This window comes from Brachycentrus maculatus, unplaced genomic scaffold (genome assembly GCF_059751285.1).
Source record: "Brachycentrus maculatus isolate JH-2025_06_01 unplaced genomic scaffold, ASM5975128v1 h1tg000180l, whole genome shotgun sequence".
NCBI classification, from domain to species: Eukaryota; Metazoa; Arthropoda; class Insecta; order Trichoptera; family Brachycentridae; genus Brachycentrus; species Brachycentrus maculatus.
Window position 1 is genome coordinate 2,800,725 of NW_028280931.1, and position 25,588 is coordinate 2,826,312.

The following is a 25,588-nucleotide window of genomic DNA, read 5'->3' on the forward strand; positions in this document are numbered from 1 at the left end:
TATTCTTCTTCATCTTTGATGAGATGTCAAAAAATAATATAAAAGAGGTTAAAAACAAAGTTTAATTTTATACAGTTTTGTAAAATGTGCCACAACGCATCCGCAAAAAACATATTAATACAAAATATTAATTTGATTTTTCAAACTTCTTGTAATCTCAAGTTCTCCAAATTCAACGATTCTCAAATTCCTCTAATTTCAAGACTCTCAAATTTCTTTAGATTCTGAAGCCAACTTTGACTCATTATTAAATTAATTTATAGGTCATTCTTGGCGGGGGTCGAGAAAACTTTCTTCCCAACATGACCAGCAGCCAGGGAAGAAGAAAAGACACCAGAAACCTGGTGACGGAATGGACTCATGACAAAGTCAACAAGCAAGTCATAAGTCAATATGTTAGCAACAGAGAAGAGCTGCTGAAGACGAGCAACAATACGGAATACCTCCTCGGCTTATTCAATCCCGGTCCGATGGACTTCCACATGGAAGCGAATTCTACTCAGCCGAGTCTCGAAGAGATGACGGATGCTGCTATAAAGATCCTGTCGAAAAATGAGAAGGGATTCTTTTTATTCGTTTTTGGTAACTATATCATTTATTTTGTTTATTAAAAGCATATATAACATTCTGGGATGGTAATAAAATATTATCCTTATCATTCATCGTTTACTTTGTGTAATACCACTTTTATAAATAATAAAAGTGGTATCACACAAAGTAAACGATGAATGATAATTATAGTGTTTTTAACTTTGTATGTATATCATTATTGAAGGAGTGTGAGTGAAATCAGTTAAAACAAGAATTAAAAATGGTAGTGCATCGCAACTGGTTTCAGTTTTTTTTAAAGCTGTCCCACTGCACGCCCAGATCTGATACAGAAGCATCTAGGCTTCCTAACAGATCTGGTCTTACAAAACTATTTTTTTTTGGACTAAGTTGCGAAATGTATTGAAAATGTGAAACAACTTGTAACACAAATTGTATCCCGATTATACTGTGAATTTAAGGTATGTACATATATTGTATAGGTATATTGAAAGCTTTTAAATAGTTTAAGTTTTCATTTTATGCACGTGTAACGTTCACCATTCTACCCATGATCGAAAAAATCCTTTAATTGATACCTTCTTTCACGTTTCACGGGCGCCATCTATGGTTGAGATGAGAAAGCTTTTTTTCACTTAAACCAGCCTTTCTGTACAGCTCCCCTGAGAATGATAAGGAGAGTGTAAAGTTACACTTGATCACTCTGTGATAAGACAACATCCCATGACTCTGTGTTAAGACAAGTCCATAGACTCTGTGTTAAGACAAGTCCATAGACTCTGTGTTAAGACAAGTCCATAGACTCTGTGTTAAGACAAGTCCATACACTCTGTGTTAAGACAAGTCCATAGACTCTGTGTTAAGACAAGTCCATAGACTCTGTGTTAAGACAAGTCCATAGACTCTGTGTTAAGACAAGTCCATACACTCTGTGTTAAGACAAGTCGATAGACTCTGTGTTAAGACAAGTCCATAGACTCTGTGTTAAGACAATATCCCGTGCATTTTCCAGGAGGCAGAATAAATGACGCACACAACTTAAACAAAGCGCGTCTCGCTGTGGATGAAACGTTGGAGCTTAACAAAGCTGTCAGAAAAGTGTCTGAACTGACGAATCCATCAGAAACTCTCATGATAGTCACTGCAGACCACGCTCATTCCATGACCATATCAGGCTACGCCAGTAGGTGGAATGACATCTTCGGGGAAGTGAAACCATCGGCTGACGATGAGGGAAATGATGGCCTTCCTTACCTCAGTCTCAACTATGCCAATGGACCCGGATTCAGACCGAGAAATGAAGAAGGTCTCAGAGCTCAGGTTGTGAAGGAAGAGAAGTTTATGAGACGTAAGTCCACTTTAATTATTTGTATTTCTGACGTAGACCCCCCAGGCAGACCCCCGAAAAGGTGGAGAGATAGCTGGTAGGCGATATATCAAGAGAAACAGGTAGCAGCGTAGACAGATCCCCAGCATCTGTAGAAATATCAAAAGGACAAGAATATTTTTCTGCTTAAAACCTTATCTGAATGACACATCGTCTACTTATCACGTTGAGGTTATATGATATAGTAACTCTATGTATGTATGTATATATACATATATATATATATATATATATATATATATATATATATATATATATATATGTATATTTATATATATTTATATATATATATATATATATATATATATAAATATATATATAAATATATATATATATATATATATATATATATATATATATATATATATATATATATATATATATATATATATATATATATATATATTTATATACATTTATATATATATATATATATATATATACATATATATATATATATATATATATATATATTTATATATATATTTATATATATATATATATATATATATATATATATATATATATATATATATATATATATATATATATATATATATATATATATATATATATATAAATATGTATATATATTTATATATTTACATAAAAATAAGCATAAACTATTTATTTGTTTCATATGCAATGTAAATGAGGAAGATAAGAAAAACTAATGTAATATAAAACGTTGATATTTTTTTTCTCAACGTTTAAAATAACTCGTGTAAAAATAACTCACTAAGTGAACAAACCTAGATTTGTGAACAAGGATTCGGACCACCCAAAATGTTGTTGATTAATAAAAAAAGACTTGGTAAAATTTCAGGTGATCCAAACTTCCAGTTTCCGTCGATATTTCCACTGACGTCAGGATCTTATGGTGCCGAAGACGTGGTGGTGTTCGCCAAGGGTCCTTCGCAGCATCTCTTCACTGGCGTATTTGAGCAGCACCTCATCCCGCACTTCATGGCCTACTCCCTTTGCGTCGGTCCAGGGCACACTGTCTGCAATACCGACACATCAGACGCGACGGTCGTAAATTCTAATTCCTCAGACAGCTCGGTGCATTCATCGTCAAGTGTGGTTTCATCATCACTGATATTATTTTTCTTACCTGTATACTCTTTGTATCTCCTGGTCTAAACTAAATCATCCCTATGATTAGTTATGTGGAATATCAAACGACAGATGCCACACGATGAGGCGAACATATTTATCCTAAAATTAAGTAACTTTGAAACCAATAAGTAAATTGACAAAAAAAATGCAAACATGTAAATATAACCCAGTGGAAAAGCCCAAACTTGTGCATAAGTATTTGGACACACTCAAAATTATGTGACTTGTCATATGCGCTTAAAATTCAGATTTTAATTTATCATAAAGTTGTTTTCACCTCTGTAAAAATAATTCCTGGAGAAACTCAGATTTGTGAACAAGGATTTGGACACATCCAAAATATTGTGGAATTATTGAGAATCTCTGTAAAAACGTAATGAATCATTTTCAGCGGTCTTATTAAATATAAACTAACTAACTAACTAACTAACTAACCATCACGCCGCTTCCCCGCAGGGGTAGGCAGAGAGAATAGAGCGCCACACCACTCTGTCCTTGCAAACATTCTTCGCCTCTTCCACGTTCATGCATCTCCTCACACATACCCGCCGATTGTTACGACTCCTAACCTGACCACTTTCAAGTATTTGCTATACCTGATCGTGCCATGTTTTTTTCGGTCTTCCTCTGCTTCTTTTTGTTTCACCGTTCTTTCCTCACTCATTCGTTCTACATGTCCAAACCATATTTCTAACTATTAAATGTTACTAACTATTAAATGTTACTGAAAATATCTACTGTAAATGAACATTAATAGCTGAATCAACTCATTAAAACAACATTTTGAGTGTGTCCAAATACTTGTTCACAAAATCAGGGTTATCTCCAATTACAGGAGTTATTTTCATACTATTTTTTGACATCTCATCAAAGATGAAGAAAAATATGGAAGTCTGGGCAATCTCACCAATAGTTATCAAAGTGCAAACAAGACAAAAAAATTCAGTCAAAATGCATTACACGAGGGTTTGAAATTTCACTTCAAATACATTATAACAAAATTAATGTAGCCATTAACAAAGTTGATATTTAAAAATAAAATATTGTAGTAGAAATATATTAATGAATCGACGTTTATTTCAATTCTACCATATATTTGATAAAATTGAATCTTAGGACGGTTCAGGTACGACCGCTCAATAGTGCGCTTTGGCGCAGTCGAGTAGTCGCGGGTTAGATTCCTGCTATTTGCAAAATATTTATTTTCAATTGGTCTGGGTGTTTGTAATGTACTGTTCACATCTTCTTTCCTTTCTCTCACTATCCTGCCTGCAGACAAGCCTCTTGAATATAAGCTTTACGGGTTTTTCATTAAAAATAATTTAAGAAAATTTTCAAAATGTCATATGTTTAATTTGTTTGATATTAAGGTTGTAGAATAACATGACGATTTAAATATAAAAATAAAGCACTTGTATTATACAAGACAACAGGGCAACAGATCTTTTTAAGTTAAACCTGAAGGTTTTTTTCTCCATTTGAAAAATATTTTGTCTATTTAAAAAAAAAATAAAACATTACCTTTTCTTAAAAATGTAAAAACAACACTTTTTGCCCTGTAGCGGATAAATATTAAGTTAAAAATATGCCTCTTTTGCTGAGATATAGTACATTTTCTGGGCATTCCGTAAACATGCAGAACTGAAAATTGTCGATTTTTGATTAATGACGTTCTTGAAAGGAGTGAGCGATTTGTATTGTACTATTTTTTGCGTTTATTTATGTAAACACATTTAGATTTGAGAACACAGATGTTTTTAATAATAAGGAAGAATACAAACTGCTATAAAATGTTTGTATTTTCAGCCAATGACGTAGTTCTCAAAACTAGTCGTGTTTATATTGATATACTCAAAATACTAATATTATAGTATCTATAAATGTTTAATTTTTTATAATTGAAATGTAACTTTGTTTCAAAATCACTATAAATATTTTATTGTAACTTAATTATAATGTCCACTGGTTTCGAAGCTATCCGCTTCTTTATAATAGTTTTAATCAGTCTTGATAAAGAAGCGGTTAGCTTCGAAACCGGTAGACATAATAATTAAGTTGTGATAAAATATTGATAGTGATTTTAAAACAAAGTTACATTTTAATTATTAAATGGATAATTAACAAGTTAGTGCTTCAAATATAAATAACATGTTTTATTTTTTATTTAATATATCGAAGAGGGGAGAGCTTCAGAAATAAAACGCATTCTCACACAGCAATGATATTTAATTTCACATCTTTAATTCTTTGAGTTTAGTAGACATATTTAATATTTTCTAACCTAACTTTCATACATAACTCACTTAAAAAATTATAGGGCAATTTTATTGTAAAAATAAAATGACTCAGATTCAGTAAATTTTGAGAAACTAACCTAGGTAATTAATAACTTTATATTAATCATATTTATAACTGTCATCTTACTAAGTAAGTACTTTTATCTATCCCTGTGGTTATATTTTTATGTTACAATTATATTCCGTGTGTTTAAAAACGATTAAAACTCACCGATGTTCAATAAATTTGTAAATGACAATTCACAAACGATTTCTATAAAGAAAACCATATTCATGTTTTAAACACAAATTAACCCTAGATACCTAAACATTCGTCCACGCGACGACGCCCTTCTCCGAAAAAGCCACGTGCACTTACTTCCCTGCACACTTTGTTTACGGAATAGTGATTTATCGTTAAATATCTCTTACATTCATTCCTAATAAACCAACTTTAAGTGCCATGTAACCAGTTACTATTTTTAATAACTACTTTTGATAATTTTCACGTTTTTAATTGCGTAATCCGCCTGACGAATGTTTAGTTACTATGTATCTACAAATATAGTTTAGTTATCTAGGTTTAAACATACGGACATAAATTTGGTTTGTGATAATGTATTTTTTTTATGTACCGATAATATTGAAAAATTAAACAGTATTATTAAAAATTACTCTATTTTATTGTGATAGGTTTATTTTTAGGACGTTTGATGGAAATGTTGCAAAATTATCGATATAATGTTGGTTTGATACCCTTTCTTAAAAATTATAAAAATATTTTAATGAAATCGCAAAAAAAGTACATGGAATTGGAACTAGAGTTGTCATTATTTGAATACTAAAATAACTCTGGCCAACAATGATTTTGTAGCTGAAGTTGCGATGAAGATTTGGACTAAGTTAATCGTTCTTATTCAAAGTCTATATGGTGACAAGCTTGTATCACGTCAAGTTCTGATGTTACAGTCATATTATTGTTTGTATGGACCCCATACGTTGAAACCGTAATAGTGGTTGGTATCTAGACATGTTTTAGTCTGAGGTATAAGGGATTTAAAAAAAAGTGTCGATACAGTGTAGTAACAGTGGAAATATATTAGCTTATTAATATCGAATACGATAGCATTATATGTTAAAATATATTTGTACATAAATAATAAGATAAACATTATATTATTTATTGATTCGGCATTAACTTTGTGGAATGACATGATTATTTTATTAAAAATTAAACACTTGAATAATCCACTTAATTGAGTTTTATTTTATTTACGACTAGTTTCGAAAACGAAAATTGTTTTCATCTTCTGGTACAAATTAAAACTAACGAATAAAAATATATTTAGGTGTATATATAGGTTAATAAATATAGGTAGGGGGTTAAGGAACAACATTTTTTGTAAAAGGAAACATTGATAATAATGGTGACGTATTTTGAAACAGTATATTATTAATTATTATTTTATCTGAATTTAATTTTTTATGTATTTCTAAATTTTCTAAATTATTCAGGTCAAGTCATAAATAATTTAGAAAATTTAGAAAAACATAAAAATTTAAATTCAGATAAAATAATAATTAATAATATACTGTTTCAAAATACGTCACCATTATTATCAATGTTTCCTTTTACAAAAAATGTTGTTCCTTTACCCCCTACCTATATTTATTAACCTATATATATACCTAAATATATTTTTATTCGTTAGTTTTAATTTGTACCAGAAGATGAAAACAAATGTCGTTTTCGAAACTAGTCGTAAATAAAATAAAACTCAATTAAGTGGATTATTCATGTGTTTAATTTGTAATAAAATAAAGATAAACATTAGTCAATATCAGAATTAAAAATATCCATAACTAAAAAAACTGACGAGATACATTTTTTTGCTTTCGTTTTTGAATTCAGCCATACAAAGTGCATAAAGATCAGGTAATTTCATACCAGTTACAATATAAAAGTTGGAAATTGTTGGCCAGTGTAATTTTTGTTTATCATACGTGTTTAATAAAATATACATATTTTTATTATTTTAGCCATAAACTTATAATATTTTTAATTAAATTAGATTAAAAAAAATAGATTCAAAGTAATAGTAGACCTTATTCATATTTACAATATGAAAAGTGGAAAATACTGTTTTTCTTTTAATAAATTGTATCTATATTTAAAAAAAATCTTTTTTTATAAATATATTGTTCTTGAGTCAGGTATTTATGGCAAAAGAAAAACCTGTAACAAATTTATGAAAAATTTGGTATATAATGATTTTATATTCGTGAGATATAAACGTTGATTACATGATTGTTTTGTACTGATATTTTATAAAATAAAACAACAACTCGGTTGTTTTTTCCAGTTTTGTTTTATTTGAGCTGAATAAAGAAGAGTGATCAAATAAAATAAAAGTAGAAAAACTATAAAGTTTCTGTTTTATTATATCAATTGAATGAGAAGAAAAACCTCGTATATTACTGCTTGGTATTTCATTAAAAGTATTTAATATTTTTGAATGTATTTTTTCTTTAAAAGTCACTTTATTAAATATATTTCTCATGGGCGTTTCTTTGGCATTTATCCATAGTATGTATATTATTTAATCCAATTTGAGTGTTGAACGCCATATAAATTTAATAATAAATAAATAACAATTTTATCTGATTTTCGATCTAGTTTCATAAATAACCCAGAATTATTAGTAGGTACCAATTTATGTATAAAAAAAATTATGTTTGATTTAACAAAATTAAAATGTCATATTTGATTGTGTTTCTTATATAATTAAGTGTTTTTTTGTTGTTGTATAAATATATATTACTTATATATTGTTTTAAAATGTATTTTTATTTCTCAATATATCTAATTAACAAGAATAAAAAGTACTGTATAAATTAATAAAATAAAATTTACATTAAGTGTGTAAAACAATTATTTACTTGGTAAATACCACTTTTTTTCGAAATTTATTGTGACTCGTGTTTCAATAGATTATTTTCAAACACCGTATGTGAAGCTAAGAGTAAATATTACGGGTACCTACAATGAATGTATCGAAACACGTTCCACAACATATTTTAAGAAGTGATAGTATTCACCAAGTAATTTTAATTAAAAATGGATAGGTTTTTCCTACAAAGTAACTGTAGAATTAAAAAAAATGTTTTAAATTTAACAATGATACATATTAAATAACATTTTAATTTTTCATATACTGAAATTCGTATATTTATAAAAATAATCATCACAAAAATATAACGTAAAAATAAAACCGGGCATTGTGGAGTCAAAAAGCCTTAACAAAAAATATTTAATATTAAAAATGTTGTTTTTGTCCCTTTTTCGCACCCTGTATCACTAAATGAACACATACTCGTCAAATAGCAAATACATACAATATTCTACATTAGACAACAAACCTACATACATACATACATATACACAGAATAAAGAGATATAGAGGGTGTTAAAATTTAAATCTATAAAGCACATGAAATAATTGTTTTAAAAAAACTTAAATAATTTAAAATGTGATTTCGTATCCAAAGATGATTTAAAATAAAGGCAGAAAAAAATTAAAATCGAGAGAAAGTAAAGATAAATGTTGATCTTATTATAGCTTGAATCCTGAAAATTGAATGTGCCTTTATATTTATATATATATAATTAATATATATATATATATATATATATATATATATATATATATATATATATATATATATATATATATATATATATATATATATATATATATATATATATATATATATATATATATATATATATATATATATATATATTAATAACTTTACACCATTAGGTGCGATAATGAGGGTTAGGAGAAGACAATAAATAGTTAAAATTTTCTGAAAAATTAGACACTATTTGATTTTCATGATTCAAGTATACGGTTTGTTTTGAATTTTATTTTCTTTCATTATGCAATTAGATAAATAACTGATTTTCATTTTCATTTAATAGTTTACCTACGAAACGAATTGTTTTTCAATTATCTAAATGATATCACTGATCTTTCAAGTTTAAAAATATTTATGTATTAATTGTTGAATCAAATACAGATTTATGAGTCTACTGAGCTGTATTTTACTGTCAAAAACACATAAAAATTAATATTGTGACAATTGTTTCGCCTAGTTATGGCATTTTCAAACGAATGTGAAGATTAAATGGACTGACGCTTCTTAAATAGCTATACAATTCTAGTTACTTAAGTAATGGTTTTAAATTATTACTGCACATGTTAAAACTATTACTTAAGTACCTAGAATTGTATAGCTATATAAGGACCGTCAGTCCATTTAATCTTCACATTCGTTTGAAAATGCCATAACTAGGCGAAACAACTGTCACAATATTTATTTCAATGTGTTTTTTTAACAATAAAATACAATTTATTTACAACCTTTTGAGTGTGTCCAGGATTCGGACCTCACATACTAATATAAGAGTTTCTGCTTAATAAAAAAGCTTCCTTACATCTCAGCAATAGATGTCTCTAGTGAAGTTCTAGTGATTCAAGAACAAGGTTTCTAAATTGGTTCATATATACAGAACTTCCAAGAATTTGAGTAGTATGGTTGTCAATGATGGGTAGAATTGGTGAATGTTACACGTGTGTAGAGTGATCACTTAAACCAGCCTATGACGGTCGTCAGCCCCGTAAATGCCCAGACATCCATATTCCTCTTCATCTTTGATGAGATGTCAAAAAATAAATAAAATACAACTTTGTAGACTCGTAAAATCTGTGTTTGATTCAACAATTCATACATAAATCAAAATGGAGTTCTACAAATTAAACGTCAAATCAATAAATCAATTTTAAAATATTGCTAGAAGAAAGATCGATTCAAAATAAAAATTTGACAACGATTATTATCTTGATACATAAATGATATTAAAACGGAAGACTTGAACGCGTATTTAAAAGATTACATTTAATATTTATATGTAGCCTAAACTTGTTTATATTTAGCCTCGTCTGAATAGAATATGTAAAAACATGTGGACGTATGTGAGGCTAAAACGCCTGGCGAGTGGCATTCGGGGCGTTATCTAAATATTCTATACATATAAAATTGTTTTACAATACATTTATTTTAAAAGACATAAATATCTAACAAACATCACACATATAGCCGTTTTATATTCAAACATTTAGCCTATTTCTAACGACATAAAGTCCATTTTTTCAACTTTGTTTTTTTCTTAGTAACTCCACACTCTTTCAAAAATGTAGGAAAGTGGTGAAAGTATTTATTTTGTCAAAAGTTAATTAATTTAAAAATTCAAATTGTAAGTTTTACAAATTAAATTGGACGCCTTATAAATTAAATTGGACGTTACGTAATATTTTGTAAAAAAGTGTGAATTAATTTTTTTAATGCAACTGCTGACAGTTGGTAAAATTCTATGTTAAATTGTTGGGTAATATATCCAAAATTAAACACGGTTTTTGGATTGAATTCTACTTTTATTTACATTTATATGATAATTTGTGACGCGTTACGTTTTATAAAGACATTATGAAAAAACTCTTGAGTGTTTGATGATGTCTTAATAAGACGAAACGCGTCACATATTATCATATAAGTATATGTAAATAAAAGTAGAATTAAATCCAATAACCGTGTTTAATTTAGGATATATTACCAAACAAAAAAAATAATTATATTCACTAGTATACAAAAGTGCCTACTCGTGATTCAAAGCAGTACTGAAAATCTTATTCGACTTCAGTGCACATCGCGCGCACAGACTATGACAGCGCATAGGCTTGCCAACTTGACGACTAACGCACTTGTGAGTATTAAGAATAAAAGATGCAGGCAAGTATTCACACTGACAATAACGGTATTTGTAGTATAAATTTGAAAATATTTTTAATAATTCAAAATATAAATTAACGTACAATTTCATTTTTAAGGCGTCCAATTTGGTTTGTAAAGTGTCCAATATAAAGTGAAAAACCTGTATAGTGGTGGTGTAGAGGTGATTAAAAGTTCACACATTAATGTCAATTCCCCCTTTTCATCAAATTCAAACACGCGTCAAACAAATTTTAACAGGTTATCATTGTTTTAACATGAAATGATAAAAAATACATATTTGCAAAATGCAATATGGACGTTCAATGAAAGGTAGAGTGGTAAAGTTCACACAGGTGTGTAAAGTGATCACTTTAGCCAGTCAGGTCATAAGCTACAATTATTGGGTAATGTATCCAAAATTAAACACGGTTATTGGATTGAATTCTACTTTATTTACACAAATGATAAGTGACGCGTTTCGTCTCATTAAGACATTATCAAACACTGCTGTGTTTGATAATATCTTAAAAAGACGAAACACGTCGCTTATCATAAATGTAAATAAAGTAGAATTCAATCCAATAACCGTGTTTAATTTTGGATATATTACCCAAAAATTCAATATGGAATTCTACCAACTGTCTGCAGTTACAATAAATAAGGTATAATGCTTACACTTCTATCTTCTTTCATATAAAAACGTAATGTCATTCAATCTGAGTTGTCACTGAGTCCCATAACGTGGTAAGCGCGTTTAGCTACCATTTAGGAGGCCCCGGGATCAATTCCCAGAGAGGGTTAACATGAATATAAGTGATTTTTCACTCTAATATTTATGTAATATTACCCGGATATATAATATTTAAGTGCAGGAGTGATCACTTTGCCTTCATAACTTACGATCAATATTAAATTGTGTCAATACGATGCTGTGCCCTATGCACCAATGGGTGCAGATAAGGGTTGGAAGAAGAACGTATTTTAGAAATTGGATTGTTGTTTTGTATTTTATCTATCTGGGTAGGAGAAAAAATCAATTATATTTTTGTTAATTTTAAAGGTGAAGTTTTCACTCGGTAGCCATTTTACAGATACTGTTGAATACATTATCATTTTTTAAAAAATCAGTACGCCTTCATACATTTTGTTATATTCATCAACTCGCCATTGTATTAATTATTTCACGGATGTGTAGGAGGCGAGGAGTGTATGTTAGGACAGAAGAGTGTGGCGTTCCATACTTTCTGCCTACCCCTGCGGGGAAACGGCGTGATGGTAGTAGTAGTATTTATTTCATATTTTCGCAATGATTACGTAGTTCAAAATTTACATAACAATATTTTAGCATTTTACGATTCTATGCTAAATTTAAAATAAATAAATGATTAATATATTGAGTTTTGTATATAAAATAATTAAAATCAGTCATTGGAAATTATCGTAAAAATAAGAGTAATTTGGCGTTGTCTTTTTACTTTGATCTCACTTAATATGTTAAAAAAAAATTATGAAAATCCTACCATTTTTTTAAAAATATATATATAAATATATTACTTACTGAAAACGTTAACAATTTAAGTCCATAAAATAATTATATTATAATATATTTTCTGAGTACATTTCAATTCGAAACATTATATTAAACACAATATTTTTTCATAGGCCGTGATTACAATCACAAATTTTTATTAATAAAATTTTTATCGTATTATTTTAAAATTAATAAAATTTAATAGGAGATTAACATTTAAAAAAAATAAAAAATTAAAAACGATATTTTGTATGGGTCAATACGCAAAACGTTGACCACAGAGGACAATTAGCTAAAACCAAAAGAGTTTGTTAAAATACTGCATATATACAACTTCCGAAAATTCAGGCAATGTTGATCTTCAAAATGGTAAACATTACACAACATATAAAGTGATCGCTTAAGCCAGTCAATGACAGATCCTATGTCCTGTATATGCTTATACTTTCATATTCGCCTCGAATAAAAGGATGTTTCGTCTATTGAGACTTCTAACAAATATTTTTTGAAATCCATTATAAATTTAATAAATTGAATTTATTAATTTCTTGAATGATTTTCGCAAATACTTTGTGGCACATTTTATAAACTTTATAAAATAAAACAACACTGTTTTAACCAATTTTTATTGGTACACTTTTTCCATCTGGTTTCGACAAGAACCTTGTCATCATTAGGGTTTATGTACTAATTCTAAAACATTGAAATACTCATAAATAGGTAATAGTTAATTACCCTTCCCTTACTATACCAAAAACTTCCACGCACTCCGTACACCATATGAAAATGTGATTTAAAAAACGGGAAAAAACTCCTAAATGTTGCTTTTATTGAGCATTGCGCAGCAAATACGTATTTATTTATTTATCAAAGTATTTTATAAAGTTTTGAATTGATTGAATTTATGATGGATAACATTTAGTTGTTACTGCGAAGACTAGCCAATAAATGGCAGTCTGAGGTTGTTTTCGTACAGTTTTATGAAAAAAAAAAAAAACTCAAAGAAGTTTCACATATTAACATACATACTTATATGGATTACATAAGATTGTTTATACAAATTATATAATTAACTGTAAAAAATACTATTAATTTTACACGTTACCGAAAGTCACATCCCTAATTTAAGTTTATTATAAATAAGAATTTAATAAAAAAATGTCAAATAAAGATCACAAAAATTATACACACAACACTGTGATATAAACAGAGGTATCAAATTGTGTGGTTCAAAGTTTGAAAGAAACTACAATGCAATACAACCCGACATTAATTATATTTGCATATTTTTCATATGTTTTAATGTAAAATGTTTTATTTGATTGGATCTGTATACTTGATAAATATTTTATATTAATTTCCAAATATGAAATTCATTTGGTTGAATCGTATATATGTATATATTATGGGCTGAAGATTCGTATTTTTTGATTTATCAAAGTCTGAAACCGGGGATGCAACTTGATCAATTACAGTCACAATATTTTGAAACGTGACTGTATTCGATGACTGTATTGATGAGTGTAATTGATGTAATCCAAAAGCGGCTTAAACCATATAGAATAAAATAAATAAACTTGATCAAGATTCTTGTCTAAATTTGAGATTTTAACAAATGATAAAAATGTCTATCTTTTTGGTTGAGGTCTCGATGCAAGCCTCTCTACAGTAGTTAGTATACACGTTTATTCTGTAGTTTTATTTTAAATGTTTCAATCTTGTTTTTATCACATATTTTGACCTCTACATATGTTGATCTACCGCTTTTGTTTCTTTGACAATAGATGGCATCAGTGAGTGTACATATTTTGGTCGTGTTCATTCTCCTCTTGGAGTAGTGGGAATTCAGACTTGACAGTCCGTAGGACTCCATGGAGTAATTTGAGGTGTTATATCTTGGTGGTCCGAAGGACTCCGTGGAGTATGTTTAGGTGTAAGGTCTCGATTTTGAGGGTTTGCAGGACTCCGTGGAGTATGTCGATGTTTAGTATATCAGATTTGGTGGTTCGCAAGACTTCGTGGAGTAAGTGTCTGCGGGACTCCGTGGACTAGGTTTAGAAGTATGATTTTGGACTGGTCATCCGCAAGACTTTGCGGAGTAGGTAAAGGTGTTAAATCTTGGTTTTGATGGTTCTGCAAGACTCCGTGGAGTATTTTTAGGTGTAAAATTTTGGTTTTGGTGGTCTGCAGGACTCCCTGGAGTAAGTTGTATAGGATCCTGGTGGGCCGAGGACTCCGTAGAATATTTGTGGGTGTTGAATCTTGGTCTTGGTGGTCTACAAGACTTCGTGGAGTAAGATTATGTGTAGAATCTCAGATTGGTGATGCAGTGACTCCGTGAAGTAGGTGTTGGTGTGGGATCTTGGTCTTGGTGGTCTGCAGGACTCCGTGGAGTGGGCCAGTGATGAGGAACCTGCAGTGGATGGCTGATTTGGGGCAAACTAGTTCTTGGAGGTCAGGATCGTAACGAACTCTGCAATTTTACAAAAAAATAAGAAATATTTGAATACATTACATTAAATGATAAAAGGCCCATTAGATTGAATGGTCTGTCATAAAATTTTACATAATACTAGTACGATATATTTCTCATTTTTTTTTTCTTAAAACTTATAAACTAATCACCACTTTACTTCAGAGGTAGACAAAGAGCTAGAATACCACACCAATGTGACTTCTCAAATATTCTTCGGGTCTTCCACATTGGTAGGCTTCTTCTCGCTGTTATCTATGATCTACTTAGTTGCTATAATTACATTGACTTATATGTTTACACGTACACTTGGCACAAAACAACACAATACTATATTGTTTTTTGTTGACTGCTCTTTCTTATTAAAATTGTTATTTTTAACGATTCGAATAGACTTTGGTTCTCGTACCTTATAATTACGATTTTAATGAGTTTTTTTTTCAGTTCTTACCGTTGTAGTTGACCATGCCATCTCCATCAAGATCAGCCTCTTTGATCATGTCGTCAACCTCTTCCTCGGTCAGCCTCTCACCCAGATTGGTCATCACGTGTCGCAGCTCCACAGACGATATCATCCCATCGTTGTTTTTGTCAAAGACCCTGAAAAACAAAAGTCAAACTGAGAGCCTGGCAGATTGAGACACTGGGTGAACTAACCCTAGAGACTAAGAAAACTAAACTAAGAGATGGAGAGAATTAAACTGAAAGATTAAGATAACTAAACTAAGAAAAGTAAACTGATGTACTGGATCAATTGAACTGTTGGAATTTTTGTACAACCATAAACAGGATCATAGTTAAATTATTTCGAGAAATAAAAATACTTTGTATTCTGATCCACTCACATTTTTATTTTTCCAACTAGTTTCGGCAACAACCTGTTGCCCTCTTCAGGGTTACATTTATAACTGTATATAAGTTATAAATGTAACCCTGAAGAGGGCAACAGGTTGTTGCCGAAACTAGTTGGAAAAATAAAAATGTGAGTGGATCAGAATACAAAGTATTTTTATTTCTCGAAATAATTTATCAAGATGATCCACAAAGTTAATGCTTTCAATATTCAAAACAGGATCATAGTTAATAATATTGATATTTCTTAAATGTTTTTCGCAGATACTTTGTGGCACATTTTATAAACTTTATAAAATAAAACAACTTTGTTTTAACCACTTTTTATTGGTTCACTTTATTTCGGAGTCGACGTATTCGCTACGCAATGCACAATAAAAACAAAGTTTAGGAGTTTTTAAATCATATTTTTAAGTAATATTTTTAAAATTCTATTTTCATATGGTGCACGGAGTGCGTGGAAGTTTTTGGTAAGGAAAGGGTAATTAACTATGAGTTTTTAAATATTTTAGAATTTAGAATAAAAACCCTGATGATGACAAGGTTCTTGTCAAAACCAGTTGGATAAAGTGTACCAATAAAAAGTGGTTAAATAAAGTTGTTTTATTTTATAAATAATAATATTGTTTATTATATCGGACGCTGGATTATTGACCCTACGAATGAGATGTCAAATTCAAAGTTGTCTTAACTTGATTTGAAACATGTATCATATTTACCTTTCCTTCCAAAAAAGATGTAAGTCTGAGCATTTGACTGGCTTATGCGATAATTTTATACACTATATTCTTATATGCCGCCTGTGAAACATGGCACCTTATAAGGGACCAGAGCAGCCGCGTACTAAGCTTTGAGAATAAGTGTCTGCGAATAATTTTGGTTTTTTTTGTGAGGAATGAAGAGATAAGGCGTAGGACACGGCAAATCTGGGTCACAACTGTCGTCAAGAAAAGGCAATTCAGTTGGCTTGGCCATGTACTCCGCATGCCTCCCGAAGAGAGCCTTAGATGAAAGAAAAGCTTGGAAACATTTTGTGGACTCCATATGTTCCACATAGGGATGGGATATGGTTTAAATAAATAAAAAATGCCATACATAAGGTTAAGTATAATCTCGTTTAGGCCTGACACTTATTGAAACGTATCCTTCATGGTGTCTCACTATTATTGAACCGAGATTACGGACATTTTACTGACTCAGAAATTACAGATTCATGAATAATGGAAATATCTCCTTGACCAAGGTTTTTGGTAGTCCATGGCTCAAAAAATTTAATTTCTTTACCGAAAAGCTTCACGCAGTTCATCTTCACCATCGGCTCCTTTCATCTTTTTGGACATCATCTGAAGAAACTCGTTGAATTCTATGGTTCCGTTACCATCTTGGTCGACTTCGTTCACCATATCTCGAAGCTCCGTTTCTGCAATCATAAAAAAAGTTATGTTCCATGCTCTCTGTCTTTTTTTCTTCTTCGATTTTCTTTGCCTCATCAACATTCATGCATCCCCCCCTCATTACCCCGATTATTCCAACAACTGACCTGTGCATACCCAAGAAGTACTTGATCATGCCAAGTTTTCCTTGGCTATTCTCGGCTACTTCTTCCAATAATATTCACGCTGCATACATTTGTTTTCTACTCTTTCTTTATTCCAACCCATCTCAAAACACTTAATTTAATCAATAATGATTATTTCCACTCCTGACTCCTTACTAGTCTACTTTTAAGTATTTGGAGTATGTTACTTCATCATGCAAGTTTTCCTCGGTCTCTGCTTCTTTTTCCAACTACATTCGCCTTATATATCGCTCACTCTTTTCAACAACGCCATATATAAAAAATCGTCAATTTTCAGTTGTGCACGTTTTCGAAATGCCCATAAAATGTACTTTATATATCCCAGCAAAAGCGGCGTATTTTTAACTTAATATTTACTCGCTACAGGGCAGAAAGTGTTGTTTTTGCATTTTGAAGAAAACGTTTTGTTAAATTATTTTTTGAAATATACCAAATATTTTTCAAATGGAGAAAAAACATTCAGGTTTTATCTAAAAAGATCTGTTGCACGCTAAAAAGTTCAATAAGTGGCTTGATATTTATTTTTATGTATTTAATTATATTTTTAATCTTTAAAAACGATCTCCTGAAAAATCAAGTTTTTTGATACATATCATTGTTGAAAGGAGTGAGCGTTATTTTTAAGTGAGAGTTCTTTTCTTACTCATTCGTATTAATTTAATATATTTAAAGATACGCAGGTAATGTAAGTAAAGAAGTTCCGTGTGAAAGATTTTACTGCTGTATGGCAAAGAAAAAGCATAAATTTAAAAAGGGTGTTCCTAAAAAAAGAAAAATAAAACTTATACCTGTTGGCCGCTGTCCAAGCGACCGCATTACCACACCCAACTCAGCCATCGTGATTGTACCATCTTCATCCTTGTCAAAAAGCATGAAAGCCTCCTTGAATTCTGGAAACAGGAATTTACAAACTCATATGAAAAATTATGAATTTACATACTCAACTCGGCTTTAAACCTTAAAATAATATATTTCAACTGTAGGTTAGTAAGACGCATAGAAAAATACATATTTACATACAAGTACAAGACCTCTGCAATCAATGTGAGGTTATTTTACTTTAGAAAACGTAGCTCCTTCTTAAGGTTATATTTTTATAGCAGGAATTCATCCCAATCATGGTAAACAAGTTACAACAGAGAAAAACCAAGATGGCCACTTTACGTCAGTTTTGATATTATTTTATTTTTTTATTAACATAAATTGTATACATTTATGTCAATAACAATTTTAAACATTTTAATTTTTTTTTGCAGAGACCCACCAAGCCACATTGTGTGTCTTGTCGGTGGAGTTCTTTTTTTAATACATTTTTGTTTTCGTTTTTGTTTTTAACGATTTTAACCTGATATACACACACAAATGAGAGTAAAATTAAGAATATAAACATTTTATTATTTTCATAAAATTAAATCTTGATCATTCACCTGTTCCTTTATTTTGCCTTCGTTCCATATTTTATTTTGACCTCTTAATAAATTTAAAATGTTTGGTTCGATATATTGCAGTGATCTACTCCCATATTTATTGTTAATTCTTAAAGACTTAATATTACTTTATTATTAGATTAAAACCAATATTTTTAGCTTTTCCACTTTTTTATTTGACCAGCGACCGGGTTTCGTCGTTACCGACATCATCAGACTGGTGACTTAATATTAACTAACTAACTAACCATCACGCCGCTTCAATTGTGAATCTCATTGTTAAAATACTTATGTATTATACATTCACCGGTCTATTTTTGTGAAAAAGATTGAAATATCGGATATAGATAATATACATATGTATATTTACCTGCAACTTGATCCTCTGTGAGTCCATATTCAGACTGAAACAAAGAAAATATCAAACGTTAAAATAAAAACAAAGATGATGCTTATATAACACAAACCACATGTACAACACTTTTAGTCAACAGAATTTTGATTATTATACAGATTTACAACCTGCTTCGACTATCCATAAAGTCATTAAAAATAATAACAAAATGTAAAACGGCTATTCATAAATGGATAATAAAAGTGGGTAGATCTTTAATAGATTGCATTCTTTGAATTTTTATTTGAAAAAAAACATAAATTAAATTTTGCATTGTCCACCTCTGTAGTGTAATGGTCAGCACGCTTGGCTACCGTACTGGAGGTCCCAAGTTCGATTCCCAGAGGGGTTAAAATAAACATAAGTGATTTTTTCACTGTAATATCTATTCAATATTACCCCGGACTGGTACCCGAAGCGGAGGGCTGATCACCTTTCCTTCGTGTGTAAACGATCAAGATAACACTGCGTTTATATCACGCAGTGCCCTATGCACCATCGGGGTGCGGATAAGGGTATTATTATGCATTGACTCAAATTTTTACGGGTCATGGAGCATTTCGAGAATACTTCTTCCAAATAACATCCAAAAATACAACTTAGTACACTCAAAAAATCTGTGTTTGATTTAAAATTAATACATAAATTAAAATGGAGTTCTACAAATTAAACGCCAAGTCAATAAATAATAATACTTCTTCCGTTTTAAAATTAGACAAAACTAATTGTGAATGTGATGAGACACCATCACAAGATGTCACTCATTTAGTGTGGGTATGTCCAATTTTGAAAACGATAGACTTAAATTGGAAACATAATGTGCAAAAGAAGGTATGCAGTTAACAAAAATTTATGAGGCAATGGGACATTAAGATCTATCAGATTTTGTGGTGTCTTATTTAGAAAATATGACTAGACGAATGAGACATTTAAATGAGCTATGTGACAAATCTTGATATAAGATATTGAATCCATTGTGTCTATTGTATTGTTCATTTATTATTAAGTTTTCATATCCACTATCATTTTAAAGACATAAAAACAAAATATGGTATAAATCCTTGTACATACATAAAAGGCAAGGATAATTTTCTAAAGCAAGTAATACATATCGCTCACACCATTAAACAACGTCATAAGTATATCAAAAAACTTTATTTTTAGGAGATCGTTTTTAAAGTTTTTTTTTAAAACCCTTACCGCACCCCTATGGTGCATAGGGCACTGCTTCATACAAACGCAGTGTTATCTCGATCGTTTACACATGAAGGAAGGGTGATCAGCCCTCCGCTTCAGGTACCAGTCCAAGGTAATATTGAATAAATATTACAGTGAAAAAAAATCACTTATACATATTTATTTGACCTCCCTGGGAATCGAACCCGGGACCTCCAGAACGGTAGCCGAGCATGCTGACCATTACACTACGGAGACGGACGAAATAAATGTTAAAAAATAATATTTTTAATACATTTAATTTTATTTTTAAAGTTTAAAAATAAAATTAAATGTATTAAAAATATTATTTTTTAACATCTCATCAAAGATGAAGAAGAATATGGAAGTCTGGGCATTTACGGAGCTGACGACCGTCATAGGCTGGTTTAAGTGATCACTTTACACACGTGTAATATTCACTAATTCTACCCATTATTGACAACCAATAATATGAAAATAACTCCTGTAATTGGAGATAATCCAGATTTAGTGAACAAGTATTTGGACACACTCAAAATGTTGTATTAAAAATAAATATCAAGCCACTTATTAAACTTTTTGCAGTGCAACAGATCTTTTTAGGTAAAACCTGAAGGTTTTTTCTCCTTTTGAAAAATATTCAGTATATTTAAAAAAATAATTAAACAAAACCTTTTCTTCAAAATGCAAAAACAACACTTTCTGCCCTGTAGCGGGTAAATATTATGTTAAAAATATACTGATTTTGCTGGGATATAGTACATTTTCTAGGCTTTCCAAAAACATGCACAACTAAAAATTGACGATTTTTGATATATGACGTTGTTGAAAGGAGTGAGCAATATTTTAAAATGAAATAGATTGATTTATTATTAGATTAAAACCAATATTTTTAGCTTTTCCACTTTTTTATTTGACCAGCGACCGGGTTTCGTCGTTACCGACATCATCAGACCAGTCTGATGATGTCGGTAACGACGAAACCCGGTCGCTGGTCAAATAAAAAAGTGGAAAAGCTAAAAATATTGGTTTTAATCTAATAAAAAATTAAAAATGCAATTCCATCACGAAGTGTCAGTGGATAATATAAATCTATTGAAATAGATTGCATTTTTCGGTATTAATCATATTTTATTGCATGTAATAAACAATTTTCTTTGATTTAATTTTGTGAATAAATATTTTTAAATGTGTCCTCGGCATGGGAAAACGCAATAAAGACACATTTTTGTAATTTTTAATTATGTGTATGATGTAATAAAAAAAAAAAATAATATACACTCCATATGAACTTCAGAGGCCTGCACACTCATACTTAGGCTTGTAATAAATAAATAAATAAATAAAACATATTCTCGGATTATTGGCACTGCTAACCCGGAACTAAAATATAATAAAATATTATGTATCAAAAATAAATGAAAGTAATAAAAAAATAATGTATAAACCCAGGGTATGTGTTTTTGGCTCGAGCGCAAAATCTTGGTGGAAATGTATAGAGACATAACGTTGGGAATTGTCATGAGAGAGTTATGGTCGTTTTTGCCTTATATTTATGCTGTTTTCATTTCAATTCTCTTTTGTACCGACAACTTTGTACAGAGAATTTAATTTACAAAGTAGGGTTTTTTTAAATATCTTAACATAGATGAACAAGTTATTTACAGGGCTTACGACCGTCATTGGCTTGTTAAGTGATATACAATGATACACGTGTAACATTCACCAATTCTACCCATGATTGACGATTTTTTCTTCTTCGAATAACATGTATTTATATATATATTATGACTTATCGCTCACTCCTTTCAAGAACGTCATAAATCAATCGTCAATTTTCAGTTGAGCATGTTTTCGGAATGCCCAAAAAATGTACTATATTACAGCAAAAGCGGCATATTTTTAACTAAATATTTACCCGCTACAGGGCAGAAAGTGTTGTTTTTGCATTTTGAAGAATAGGTATTGTTTAAGTATTTTTTTAAATATACTAAATATTTTTCAAATGGAGAAAAACATTCAAGTTTTACCTAAAAAGATCTGTTGCACAGTAAAAAGTTCAATAAGTGGCTTGATATTTATTTTTAATACATTGTTTTATATTGTTAAACTTTAAAAACGGTCTACTGAAAAATCAAGTTTCTTTATTTATGACGTTCTTGAAAGGAGTGAGCGTTATGTCATTAAATATTTTTTTTTAGGATTTTAATGTCTTCATTTTTTATATCTGTAGGAAGGTTATTGAAGTATGTTCCCAAATATTTTACGTTCTGTTGGAATTGTTTGGTAATTCATTTTGGTATTGTAAAGTTTTATCCACCTCCGTAGTGTAGTGGTCAGCCCATTTATCTACCATTCTGGAGGTCCCGGGTTCGATTCCCGGGGGGGGTCAAAACAAATACGGGTGATTTTCACTCTCATATTTATTTTATATCACCCAGGAATAGTACAAGAAGCGCAGGGCTGATCACCTTGCCTTCATGCAATTAACGATCACGATATTACTGCATCGCTACGATCCAGTGCCCTATGCACTATTGGGTGCGGATAAGGGTTAAAAAATAAAGTTATTTTGGTATCTGGAAGATCAACTTTTCTTTAGATTCAAGTATTTTTCTTCCTTAAATAGTTGGAGAATTGCTGTTTTATTGAAAATGGTTTCTATTATTGGAACTTGGAATGATTAAAGAAAACACTTCGTTTTTTACCACTTGAGTTTTATTATAGACTACATGTTTCAGAAGTTAAACTTCCATCATTCAGGTCTGTTTAATAACTAAAATATAAAATATAAAATTGTTCTATAAATAAAGAGAGGGGAAAGTAAGGGGAAGGGGTTAGTCAAGGGACGGAGTTTGAAAACAAAGGAAAAATGGAAAGCAATGGTGAAGAATTTTGAAACAACTTGGAATATTGAAAATAAATAAATTTGTTGGATTTATTACATATATTAATAAATTTTATTTATATTAATAAACGTATGTACTTAATTTTTTATTCTCGCAAAATTCTCTTTGAGGTTCGTTTTACAGGTTTTGTTATGAATTCACATATTTTCGTGTGGAAAAGTTCAGAGTAAAGGAACACCCATTGGAAAACAGATATTTTGCAGCACCTGCCCTCGGGATATAGAGAGAAAATAATTGAAATGTGAAATAAAAAGATACGGCGGTCGAGTGAATGCATTTTCAAAATGTAATCTCGGCAGAATTTTTAATCCCGCAAATGCTTTTAAGCTGGAAAAATGTTGAAAGAAAATATTTTCTAAAATTTACTGCATTTTATCTGCTACGAAAAGCTGCAAGCATTTTATACATTGTTTTTATTTTTTTATGGGAGATAAACGAATGTGTACATAAAAATATGAGGTTTTAATTATTTTTTAAACACAGAGTTAGTAAAAAATGGAATATTGAAGATTAAGTTAAAAATCTTAATGTTTTTAAATTCAGATAAGAATGTCTGTTAGTCATGGAGCAGACTCCAAATAATAATATCTACTGGTCCTGGAGAAAGCTATTTTTTACATTAGAATATTTGCCAGTCCTGAAGTAAGTAGTTGTTTACATAAGAATATCTGCCAGTCCTAAAGTAAGCTGTTGTTAACTTAAGAATGTCTGCCAGTCCTGAAGTAAGCAGTTGTTTACATAAGAATATCTGCCAGTCCTGAAGTAAGTAGTTGTTAACATAAGAATGTCTGCCAGTCCTGAAGTAAGCAGTTGTTTACATAAGAATATCTGCCAGTCCTGAAGTAAGTAGTTGTTTAAATAAGAATATCTGCCAGTCCTAATGTAAGCTGTTGTTTACTTAGAATATTAGCCAGTCCTGAAGTAAGCAGTTGTTTACATAAGAATATCTGCCAGTCCTGAAGTAAGTAGTTGTTTACATAAGAATATCTGCCAGTCCTGAAGTAAGTAGTTGTTTACATAAGAATACATAAGAATGAGTTGTTTACTCAACTGGCAGTGACGTGAAGTGTTGTTTACATGCTGTTGTAGTGATTGTCCTGACGAAGAGACGGTTACGTCTCGATGCCGGTAGACTGAAATTTTGGTGAGTGGTTACATACTAAAACTACAAATTTTTTTGTTAAAATGGCTGACTTCAAAGTTAATGCTTATAATCATGATGTTAAACTAACTTACGGATACTTGTCGAATGTGCAAATCGCTCGTAAGCCTCCTCAGTCTTCTGTATTCCTTTCCATACTTTTCCTCCATTGCTGTCATTCAGATAAACCTTAGCACTTCCTTAAGCACCCATATAACTGAAGCACCCTCCGAGGATTTGTCGATGTCCTTACACTGTCCTCAACTCCATTTCAAAATAAAACTTAACGGCACTTCATGCATACGTTTTGGCGACAAAAATGCGTTGTGGCGATGAATATCTCGAATGTTCGTATCTTGGGGTCTTCCCTTAGGATGAAACGTCGGAAAAAGGAAGAAATCTTTTAATACGGGATATGAACTTTCCAGAGTTAGTAATTCTAGTTGACAATATTGATCACTGTCCTGTCATATAATATGTTGATACTGCACTCCGACTTGACATTTAAATTATCATATTCCTGATTTTTAATAACACGCAAAAATGTTTATTTAAAGATTATTTAAATTCTGTATTTTTTTTTACTGATTTAGAAAATCTGAATCAATTTGTGGCAGAGTCGAAATTTGAACCACGTAGCTCAGATCAGAAGCTTATAGACAACCACAAAATCGTAAACCACAACATAAAAATAAAATCAACAAAAAATTTAGTTGGAAACCAGATTTTTTAAAGATTAAAACCAGGTTTTGTCCGGCTCGATGCTGTAGTGGCAGGCTACCGTACAAGAGGTCCCAAGTTTGATTCCCAGGAGGGTTGAAATAAATATTAGTGATTTTTCACTATATTTTTTTCTAATATTACTCTGAAATAATACAAGAAGTCCAAGACTAATGACCTTTCTTTTGAACATTTAACG

At 30.4% G+C, this 25,588-nt stretch overlaps 2 protein-coding genes across 4 annotated transcripts in view; one reads left to right on the forward strand and one right to left on the reverse strand.

The window, feature by feature from the left end:
- The window catches only part of LOC148308027 (membrane-bound alkaline phosphatase-like), a 29,961-nt gene extending 25,391 nt beyond the window's left edge, over nt 1-4,570 (forward strand). Inside the window, exons 5-8 of one of the 2 annotated variants that reach the window (XR_015837753.1) lie at nt 264-582; nt 1,562-1,897; nt 2,763-3,232; nt 3,844-4,570. Coding sequence is in view for 1 of the 2 variants with exons in the window: in XM_088262508.1 (XP_088118634.1) it covers nt 264-582; nt 1,562-1,897; nt 2,763-3,079 (972 nt within the window). In the remaining variant the exon portion in view is untranslated. Of the gene's footprint in view, nt 1-263; nt 583-1,561; nt 1,898-2,762 lie in introns of both variants that reach the window. The other variant, XM_088262508.1, reaches the window with a different exon arrangement.
- Nucleotides 4,571-12,629: 8,059 nt separating this feature from the next.
- The window catches only part of LOC148308029 (neo-calmodulin-like), a 59,563-nt gene continuing 46,604 nt past the window's right edge, over nt 12,630-25,588 (reverse strand). Inside the window, exons 2-7 of one of the 2 annotated variants that reach the window (XM_088262434.1) lie at nt 24,765-25,321; nt 19,399-19,432; nt 18,390-18,491; nt 17,307-17,442; nt 15,622-15,770; nt 12,630-15,170 (exon numbers count right to left, since the gene is read on the reverse strand). In XM_088262434.1, the coding sequence (XP_088118560.1) occupies nt 15,139-15,170; nt 15,622-15,770; nt 17,307-17,442; nt 18,390-18,491; nt 19,399-19,432; nt 24,765-24,848 (537 nt within the window). In that variant the 5' untranslated portion in view covers nt 24,849-25,321 and the 3' untranslated portion in view covers nt 12,630-15,138. The remainder of the gene's footprint in view (nt 15,171-15,621; nt 15,771-17,306; nt 17,443-18,389; nt 18,492-19,398; nt 19,433-24,764; nt 25,322-25,588) is intronic. The other variant, XM_088262433.1, reaches the window with a different exon arrangement.